Genomic DNA, 10,557 nt, shown 5'->3' on the forward strand with positions numbered 1-10,557 from the left:
TATCCCGAGCCTAAGCCATGTAGGGCTTTATAGGTAAGAACCAGCACCTTGAATCTCACCTGGAGGGCAACCGGTAGCCAATGCAGCTCACGCAGGAGCGATGTAATATGGGAGTATCGGGATGCTCCCATCACAACCCGCGCGGCCGCATTCTGCACCAGCTGGAGCCTCCGGGTGGTCTTCAAGGGCAGCCCCATATAGAGAGCATTGCAGTAATCTGTACAATTACATTTAAAGGTTTGTGTCTGTTCTCCGGTTTGGAGTTGGTTGCTTTTTATTAATATGGGTATGTATTTTTTTTCTATTCTTTTCTTTACGTGCAGTGGATTGCGTTCGAGTGACGGTTCGGGACCATGGGGTCAAAGGGCTTTACCGAGGTCTCAGCTCGTTGGTCTATGGTTCCATACCAAAGGCTGCCGTCAGGTAAACATTTCTGGACACACGTTGGGGTGTGTGTGTTTCAGGTGTGACCTGAGGACACAGGTGGGCAATGTGTGCAAAGAGGGTGTAGAATCTTTTGGAACTGAAAATGTTCCAAGCATGAAAAGTTAACTCCTCTTGCTTCTAGATATGCGTCGGTTCTAGGTTTATCAAGAGTTCTTTCCTAAGGTCATAAAAAGCCAGGCCATAAAAATGTAGCCATGTTTTGAAATTATAAATGATTGGGATATTTGGAATATGGATGGGAAATTAAAACTGGGGGGGGGGAATGCAAAAATAGGATAGCGACTGAATAAATGGATATCGAGTGGAAGCGCAGTTAAGCTACGTTTTGGTTAGAAAAGATATTTTTAACTGGTATCGTTGATACTGTTAGAAAACTGTAACCGATGCTGATATTCAACTGTATAATGGTTAACAACAATAAGAATTGTGTTTGCTTTAGTGTGGAAAAATGTTTCTTACCGGAAGAAGACAGGATGTATCGGATGGTGTAATATCGGATTTAGTTTGAAGAAGCTTACATGTACTGCAGAATTACTAATGGGCCTAGTCAACACGTCGTCTATTAAGCACTTGTTTGTAAAAAAAAAATAGAAAATCGTGGTTGAATCCGGCAAACCAGGCTTAAGCAAATCTTAACTTTGCTCAGGGATCCTCAATGATTTAATGGCCAAGGTCGAACAAACCGAGATGGGGTGATTCAACTTGAATCTTGGTTTAGCAGTGGCTTGTTTTCATTCATTTTTTTTCCTAGAGGGAACAAATGATAGCTCTTGCTGGCACTCTGTGACTTGCCTCTGTCTTTTACCTCTTTCTCTGCTCAAAGTTCAAACACGCCAGATTTTCTATGTGTACCTAGGGGTGGGGGTGGGGGTCTTTAGAAGGGACAATCAGGTTGTGTAAAGAGGATTTATTTGAATAAAGTCAGGAGGGAAGAGAGCTGGAGATAAGTCAAGAATATTTAGAAATGGGAGATGTTTGGGGTTTGGTTTTTTTTGTGGGGGGGGACGGATTTCACGCTTGCATTCTCAAATGGAGAGAGTGGAATTTTGTCCCCAAATTTAGGGGGGGGAAAAGACAAAATTTGGCCCCAGATTGTAGTTGGGAGGGAGGCAAATTGGTCCCCATATTCTCAAGTAGTTGGGAATGGAATTCATCCCCCAGATTTTTGGGCGGGGGACGGAATTTGCAAGAAAACAGCCAACTTCAGAGAGCATCAAGGACCCTACAGTCCTCCTCCTCCTCTCCACAAACCCCACTCCCTTCTAGCACTGATGATGTTACCTAGTTGGATCATGAAACGTTTGCAAGAAAACAGCCAACTTCAGAGAGCACCAAGGACCCCACAGTCCTCCTCCTCCTCTCTACAAACCACACGTCCTTCTACCACTGATGATGTTACCTAGTTGGGTCATGAAACATCTGCAAGAAAAACATGAAGCTCAGAGAGCATCAAGGACCCTACAGTCCTCCCCCTCCTCCTCTCCACAAACCCCACTCCCTTCTAGCACTGATGATGTTACCTAGTTGGATCATGAAACGTTTGCAAGAAAACAGCCAACTTCAGAGAGCACCAAGGACCCCACAGTCCTCCTCCTCCTCTCTACAAACCACACGTCCTTCTACCACTGATGATGTTACCTAGTTGGGTCATGAAACATCTGCAAGAAAAACATGAAGCTCAGAGAGCATCAAGGACCCTACAGTCCTCCTCCTCCTCCTCTCCACAAACCCCACTCCCTTCTAGCACTGATGATGTTACCTAGTTGGATCATGAAACGTTTGCAAGAAAACAGCCAACTTCAGAGAGCACCAAGGACCGCACAGTCGTCGTCGTCCTCCTCCTCCTCCTCCTCCTCCTCCTCTCTACAAACCACACGTCCCTCTACCACTGATGATGTTACCTAGTTGGGTCATGAAACATCTGCAAGAAAAACATGAAGCTCAGAGAGCATCAAGGACCCCACAGTTCAGCCCTGAGCTACACACATTCTCTTCTGTCAGTAAAACGGGGACGGTCCGTCCGTATTGGCAGAACGATAAACGCACAGGCCCCCGCGCAGGAGTGCTCTTTTATAGAGGACCTCCTTCGTTCTACCCGGGCCCACCGTCCTCCTCTTTTTCCCCTGCCCAGGTTTGGCATGTTTGAGTTCCTGAGCAACCACATGAGAGACGCAGATGGAAAACTGGACAGCACCCGTGGCCTTCTTGCTGGCTTGGGGGCTGGTGTGGCTGAAGCTGTGGTGGTGGTCTGCCCCATGGAAACCATCAAGGTAAAAACCCGTGAAAGAAAGGGGGACATGTATTTGTTGTGGAGAGGAACCTTATGTGCAAATCTGGGGTACAAAGAATCATTTCAGAGCCTCCTCTGGAGTCACACCTCCTGTTGTCTTCTCTGCTGCGCTTCTTCTGCAGGTGAAGTTCATCCACGACCAATGTTCTCCCAACCCAAAATACCGAGGTTTTTTTCACGGCGTGCGGGAGATCGTTCGGGAGCAAGGTGAGGAACATGGATCCTTGGCAGTGTGACAATATCTTTCTCCTCCTCCTATCTGCAGAATTAGAAATCGGCCAGGGTTTAAGTATCAGTGAAGCTGGGTGGCCTATAGTCTTATTTAGAAGAAGCTGGATGTAATATAGAAAGTACAGGCAGTCTTTCATGTTTCCAATAGACGAAATTCTTCAGAGAACTTCGAGGCAACTTCGATTCTTTAAGGCATGTTAACCTTAAAGAATCTTTATTTGAGTAGCATAGCATCGGGGCTAATGCACTCAAAGCCAAAAAATGAATTCCCCTCCCCTTGAGCACATAGTATCAAAGCACAATTCCCTCCTCCAGTTAACAGTCATAAATCATATTCCCCAATTAGCTTGAAATGTAGGCTTCCCCTCCAGTTCTCCAGCCTGCCAATTCCTTATCATCTCTTATTTCAATAACCTTGGTTCTCACACTAGGTTCAGTATTGTTATGTCTAGCTAAACTGTCATGCACATTCCTTCCCCCAGCATTATCTTAATTCAGGGGTAGGCAACCTTGGCTCTTTTATGACTCGTGGACTTCAATTCCCAGAATTCCTGAGCCAACTCAGGAATTCTGGGAGTTGAAGTCCACGAGTCATAAAAGAGCCAAGGTTGCCTACCCCTGATCTATAATTCTAACTCTAAAAGCAAAAGCAAAAGAATAAAATGGCTGCATCTCCCATCTGTTGTCAAGGCGAAAACAACCGATGTTAGCAGTGTTGTCGCAGTCCTTCACTTATGACCACAGTTGAGCCTTCCCCCATCTCCTGTCTTGTAGGGTTGAAAGGAACCTATCAAGGTTTAACTGCCACCGTCCTCAAACAAGGATCGAACCAAGCCATCCGTTTCTTCGTCATGACGGCTCTTAGGAACTGGTACAAAGGTGAGTTACCTCCCTCTTCTAAAAACTCCAAGGTCCCTTCCAACTACTACTACTACTACTACTACTACTACTTCTTCTTCTTCTTCTTCTTCTTCTTCTTCTTCTTCTTCTTCTTCTTCTTCTTCTTCTTCTTCTTCTTCTCATTATCATTATCATTATTATTTCTGCCCCTTTTCCTCTGAGATCCTTCTAATTGGCTCTCTTAAAAGTCCTGAATAATGTACAATTTTAACTTTGGAAAACGTTTTCTGGGGCCAAGCCGTGAATCCAACATGCCCAAACAGGACTTTGGATGTTTGTTTTCCTAAAAGTCAACAACAGCTTTTCTCCTACAGCTGTAGGGAGTTAACGCTTTAGATGGGAATCTGAAAGACCTGTTTAAATCTTTCTCCCTGGGATTGCTGGTCTCACATAGAGAAGGCGAGAAGAAAATTCTGGAATGGTGTGGAGATCCATTCAGTCCATCTTCACAAAACCTGGGGGGAGAAGAGGCTGTAGAGAGGTTGAATGAAACACCCCCAAAAAGCTGTCGCTAATTGTATTTCTCGAGTAAAGATGTGCTTAATGCCTTTATTCCTTATAGATTGGTCTTTCCTGTGCATAATATGGATTTTTTTTTGCCTTTCCCGTGCCTAATATGGATTTTTTTTTTGGCTTGTTGACCATGGTAAAATGGTATGTGGGAATGACCTTGGGAGTTTGGAAGAAAAGGCCTGCTTAGGGAACGATCAGATAAGAGAGGATGTAGCCCACAGCTCACAATGGGCAGAGAAAGAAACTCAGTAAAGGATAATATTTGTAGCTCAGGGTTGAAATGAGGGCCCTTGGCGCTCTCTGAACTTGGTTGTTTTCTTGCAGATGTTTCATTATCTAAATTAGGTAACGTCATCAGCGCTAGAAGGGAGTGGGGTTGTGGAGAGGAGGAGGAGGAGGAGGAGGAGGAGGACCGTGGGGTCCCTGCTGCTCTCCGAGCTTGGTTGTTGGCTTGCAGATGTTTTATTACCCAAACTAGGTAACATCAGCAGTGCTACTGCCTTACTAGCCCTGATGATGTTCCCTAGTTGGGTCATGAAACGTCTGCAAGAAAACAACTGAGCTCAGAGAGCACCAAGGACCCCACAGTCCTCCTCCTCCTCCTCCTCCTCCTCCTCCTCCTCCTCCTCCTCCTCATCTTCTTCTTCTTCTTCTTCTCCTTCTCCTCCTCCTCCTCTTCTTCTTCTTCTTCTTCTTCTTCTTCTTCTTCTTCTTCTTCTTCTTCTTCTTCTTCTTCTTCTTCTTCTTCTTCTTCTTCTTCTTCTTCTTCTTCTCCTCCTCCTCCTTCTCCTCCTCCTCCTCCTCCTCCTTCTCCTCCTCCTTCTCCTCCTCCTTGCATCCCTCACTAGCCCTGATGATGTTCCCTAGTTGGGCGATGAAACGTCTGCAAGAAGGCCACCCAGCACCCTTGAAGAGAACTGAGAAGAGTCCCTCCCTAACTTTTCCGGCGGTAAAAGAGATGGCGAGGGATTTGCACCTTCAGACGTGCAAGATGCTGTCAGTGTAGCTTCAGAGGAGAGCCCGGTGATGGAGGGCACCGCCTTAGACCTGCTTAGTGGGTAGAGAAGGAAGCTCAGGAGAAACCCTTCCCATCCTTGCAGACTGTAAGAGCGATTGTGGGAGACGTGTCCATTCAGACTTCCAAGATTCTGCCAATGTAGCTTGACCATAAAGTAGAGGGAGCTCATTGGATTGCGTTTCCTCTCTGTTCTACTTGGGACGGGAAGAACGGACGGCCATCAATCAGTGCAAATAGAATTTAATGAAGGAAGCCGGATTTGTATTGAAGGAATAGCCTCTCCCTTCTTTTTCTTTCTTTCTTTCTTTCTTTCTTTCTTTCTTTCTTTCTTTCTTTCTTTCTTTCTTTCTTTCTTTCTTTCTTTCTCTTTCTTTCTTTTTTATTCCTTCCTTCCTTCCTTCCCTCCCTCCCTCCCTCCTTTTTTTCTTTCTCTTTTTTCTTTCTTTCTTTCTTTCTTTCTTTCTTTCTTTCTTTCTTTCTTTCTTTTTCTTTCTTTCTTTCTTTCTTTCTTTCTTTCTCTTTCTTTCTTTCTCTCCTTTCTTTCTTTCTTTCTTTTCCTCCTTCCTTCCCTCCCTCCCTCCCTCCCTCCCTTCTTTCTTTCTTTCTTTCTTTCTTTCTTTCTTTCTTTCTTTCTTTCTTTCTTTCTTTCTTTCTCTCCTTTCTTTCTTCCTTCCTTCCTTCCTTCCTTCCTTCCTTCCCTCCCTCCCTCCCTCCCTCCCTCCCTCCCTCCCTCCTTTCTTTCTTTCTTTCTTTCTTTCTTTCTTTCTTTCTTTCTTTCTTTCTTTCTTTCTTTCTTATCCATGTTTATTTCCTTTCAGGGGACAATCCCAACAAAGAGATTAACCCACTTGTGACGGGATTATTTGGGGCGCTCGCTGGGGCTGCTAGCGTCTTTGGTAACACCCCCTTAGATGTTGTGAAGACGAGAATGCAGGTAGGCTGGGCTTTTAGCGACTGTTAGCTATGGGTTCCCAATCTGGTGGCTCACGGAGTGAATTTTAGGACTGAGCCGGTCTTCCAGGGATCTGTGTCTTTGACTAGGTCCCACCATGGGGAGAAGGTCCAAGTCCAAACATCTCTTGATTAGCTAAGCTGTTTTTCAGCAAACGTGAGCCTTTTGCCTAGTTTGGAATGCATGAATTAGAGAGAGCCTTGCTGAATTCTTGTTTCCATTCTTGTTTCGTTCATTTGAAACGGAAAGCATAGAGCCATAGGGCTGGAAACGACCTCAGAGGTCTTCTAGTCCAACCCTTCCCTCGAGGCAGGAGACCTTGTTGCATCTTGGACAAGTGTCCAGTCTTTTCTCCCTCCAGCGACGGAGCGCCCACAACTTCAGGAGGCAAGCTGTTCCACTGATTAATTGTTCTCACTGTCAGGAAATTTCTCACTTCCTTCCTGCATAATGGGTAGGCTAAGAAGCTCAGAAGGGACCCTCCATAGTTTCTCAGGCTGTAAAGCAGATGGTTATGGTGTGTGGGAAAGACTTTGGGAGACTGGGCAAAAAGATGCTTCCAAGGGAAGGGTCAGATAAGGGACCACTTACCCCGCAGCTGAACAACGGGTGAGGCAAGACTCTTAGAAGAAACCTGTCAGGCTGTAAAGGAGGCAGTGCGAGATTTGTACATTCAGACTTGCAAGATTCTGTTAACGTAGCCTTACAGCAAAGTAGAATTAGTTCACCCGGTCATATTTCTTGTCTGCTCTAGCTGGGAAGGCTGTCAGCAAAGTGTGTGTGTGTGTGTGTGTGTGTGTGTGTGGTTGACTTGTTCAACTAAATCAGTTGTGGTTCTCATTGAATTTAAACCAGAATCGGAAACGAAAGGGGCGTGATCCGCTTGAGCCCAAGCGAAGTAAGTTGTCAGGTTGTGTAGTGCTCCACTTCCTCTTGCTATGGCTAAGCCAGCCTCCCCCTTTCTTCTCCCGTTTTTCTCGTTCCAGGGTCTTGAAGCGCACAAGTACAAGAGCACCTTGAATTGCGCCTACCAAATTATGAAATACGAAGGGCTTCTAGCGTGAGTTTGGCACCGCTTGGAAAGATGAAAGGGTGGGGGAGGATGTGTCATGGTTCGTTGGGATCCTTACCTCTCCGAGGGCGTGCAAACCACAATCCACCTGGCTTTTCTTGGGTTGCCGGTTGATCTACCTCTGGTTCCTCTTCCTGTGTAGGTTTTACAAGGGGACAATTCCTCGCCTGGGAAGGGTCTGCTTAGACGTAGCCATTGTGTTCATCATCTACGACGAAGTGGTCAAGCTACTCAACAAAGTCTGGAAAACGGACTGAGAGCTCACCGCCGTGAGCCGGGTGGTCCTCTGCCCACCCCATCAGGCAACAGCTGGGAAAAAAGGTGTGACCAACTGCAGAAAACATTTGAAAGGGTGGCATGCTTCTTCATTCTTTTTTTTCTTCTCACTGGGCGCGGTGCACGGGTGCAAAGAGGACACGATTCCGGTCCCCAGATCACTGTCACGTTTTGTGATAACTTATTTATCGGAGCGAACTGCGGATGGATCTTCTCTCTGTAGGTTTCATTGCAGTAGTCAATTGTGTGAGACCACAACTGGGAGGTCAGCAGGACAGGGTCATGGAAATGAATCCATGGGTCACTGTCAAAGAGTTTTCTTCTGGTAGAGGGTCAGAGAACAGCCAGTTGGGTGGGGTTAGGGTGGTTTTCCTTGGTGCTCTTGAAAATACACATTGGCTTTCTCACTTGTTCACTCTTAGAAGACAAGTTCAAGACACAAAGTCCTTCCTTTTCCAAAAAAAAAAACCCCAGATTGAGGATGGTGCAGAGAGCTGGGATGGTGTGCGTGTGTGTTTGTGTTTGTGTAAGTGCTGATTTGTTTTTCTAGTGCCATTCTTATTTGATGCTTTTCCACCAAAGACCACTTTGGAAAGACAGTGGTGGAACATAAAGAGGTCTTCTTCAGCAATAAAAAGGATCTCAAGCTGACTTAAGGTGATGCACAAAGTGGTCTAAAGGATCTTTCCCAACCTGATGCTTCCCAGGTCCATAGAACCAATGGCTGGATCTGCTAGGATTTCTGGGTTTTGTGGTTCAGCACTCTTTCGGGGCATTAGGTTGGGGAAGACAATATCCCGAGACTTACGGAAGACTCCATAAAAAGTATCTCCACCCAAAGGAGATGGATGTGGTCCATGTCTTTCTTTGCATCCCACTGCTCTGGTGGCATCCATTCACTTCTGGGCTTCAAGAAGTAGTAACCAAAACACTGAACACATTCCGGAAATTATCCTTTCCCTGGTTTTCTTTTGGCAACTTGCAGTTCTTCATGATCACGTCCACCTCTCTAAGCCCCTGGGACCTCCTAGGCGTCTGGCATAGACAGGTCTCTCCAGAGCAGGATAAACATTCTCCATGTAGGCCTTCTCCTAGATCAGGGATAGGCAACCTTGGCTCTTTTATGACTCGTGGACTTCAACTCCCAGAATTCCTGAGCCAGCCAACTCCAATTCTGGGAGTTGAAGTCCACGAGTCATAAAAGAGCCAAGGTTGTCTATCCCTGTCCTAGATCCATTCACATAACCCAAATGCAGGCAAGATACACGGACATTCACGTCTCTTCTCCCTAGAGAAATAGTAGTGACCACTGATCTACAATGGAGATGCTAAGCCTTGGCAAGTAGGATCAGCTCATCTGGAAATTGCAGTCTTCTTCTCTTCCCCCCCCCCCAACCTTTGGATTTTACGTGCCTCCCCGCCCTTTGTGCTTGTCACTTTGGGTTTCATGTTCAGTTGAATGTATTGTGTGTGTGTGTGTGTGTGTGTTTTTAATATATATCGGGGACTTCTTTTTCCCTTGGTCTTTATCTGGAACCTACAAGGACGTTCCCTTCACGTTGGCTGGACAGAACCTGCCTTACTGTGCCCATTGACTCATTCCGTAGACTTGATGGATCTGCGTTCTTCATGTTCTGGGTGAAAGGGAGCCATTGACAACGATTCTTCTTCTCCTTGGGACATCTGGTGGAGAGAAGACCTCCCCATTCGTCCTTTTCAAAGGGTTTTTTTTGTTCTCCTTAGACATTGCCTTAGTTTGAGAACCAGACATCCTTGTACAAGGATCTGGCAAAGGCGACACTGGTTGACCGATTCTTGTACTGTATTAAGAAGGGGAAGGCAGCCCCTTTGTCTCTTCTGCCCTGGTGCCAAGTCGGGACATTTCCACTAATCAGTGCCAAAGGTTTTTTGTTGTTGTTGGTTGTTGTTTTTTTTTTGCATCTTGTGTCTCTTTCATTCTCGGGGATGGTCTTCTCCTCACCTGCTTCCCATAATTATAACCTGCCTGCTGCTGTAGGTGAGCTAAATACAACCTGTGCTTTGTGGTGGGGGTTAGAGGATGGACAAAAGTCAAGGCACATCCGGTTGGCTGGTGCTGATGGACTCAGCTGGTCCAGAAGAATTTGGGTGCCAGAGACACTCGGAGGTAGCACTAAGGGAGAACTTGCATTTGTGGTCCAGATGGAAATTATAACCAATCCTTCCTTTCTCCTTTTCTGAATGTCAATGTAAATGAACTTCCCTTCCTGTGAGCTGTTAATTCTCGAAATTCCTTCTTACACTGTCTATATCAGGGGTGTCCAACCTTAACAAATTTTGAAGACTTGAGGACCAGAATTCCTCAGCCAGCCATGCTGGGAGTTGAAGCCCACAGGTCTTAAAAATGGCCAAGGTTGGACAACCCTGATCGGTAGGATAAAATTAATGCAGAGGTGGCCAAGGTAGGGGATTGTTGCTTGCGTTTTTACAGGATCCGGTGTTTCTTAGATGGGGGATTGAAATGAAATGTTTTAAAAGGTCTCGCTGCGTGCCCTGGCAGCCTAAGACTAGCCTGGTTTTGGAATTCCTCAGCTCTCTGGCACGGATGCCGACAATAAAAACCAACGTTGCCTGCTTATTAAGTCACTTGTCTCTTGGCTTCATTTAAACCACGCCAGTTTTTGAATTTTGATCATCTCAGACAAATGGTTGTCCAATCTCTTTTTTTAAAAAAAAAACCTCCAGTGATGGAGCACCCACAAGTTCTGGAGGCGAGCCATTCCACTGGTTGATTGTTCTGACTGTCTAGAAAATTCCTCCTTACTTCTAGGCTGGGTGTCTCTTTGATTAGTTTCCATCCATTGTTTCTTGAGAAGAGG

General features: G+C 45.8%; 1 protein-coding gene across 4 annotated transcripts in view; it reads left to right on the plus strand.

Annotated features, from left to right (window-relative positions):
* Positions 1 to 10,557, plus strand: part of SLC25A1 (solute carrier family 25 member 1) — a 54,836-nt gene that overhangs the window by 16,680 nt on the left and 27,599 nt on the right. For 2 of the 4 annotated variants that reach the window (XR_014027867.1, XR_014027868.1), the window contains exons 3-9: positions 324 to 423; positions 2,579 to 2,717; positions 2,860 to 2,944; positions 3,743 to 3,847; positions 6,218 to 6,333; positions 7,338 to 7,411; positions 7,566 to 7,744. Coding sequence is in view for 1 of the 4 variants with exons in the window: in XM_081338752.1 (XP_081194878.1) it covers positions 324 to 423; positions 2,579 to 2,717; positions 2,860 to 2,944; positions 3,743 to 3,847; positions 6,218 to 6,333; positions 7,338 to 7,411; positions 7,566 to 7,680 (734 nt within the window). In the remaining 3 variants the exon portion in view is untranslated. Of the gene's footprint in view, positions 1 to 323; positions 424 to 2,578; positions 2,718 to 2,859; positions 2,945 to 3,742; positions 3,848 to 6,217; positions 6,334 to 7,337; positions 7,412 to 7,565; positions 10,312 to 10,557 lie in introns of those variants that run through there. The other 2 variants (XR_014027869.1, XM_081338752.1) reach the window with 2 other exon arrangements.

The sequence above is a fragment of the Vipera berus genome, assembly GCF_964194415.1.
Source record: "Vipera berus genome assembly, chromosome: 14".
Lineage (NCBI taxonomy): Eukaryota > Metazoa > Chordata > Lepidosauria > Squamata > Viperidae > Vipera > Vipera berus.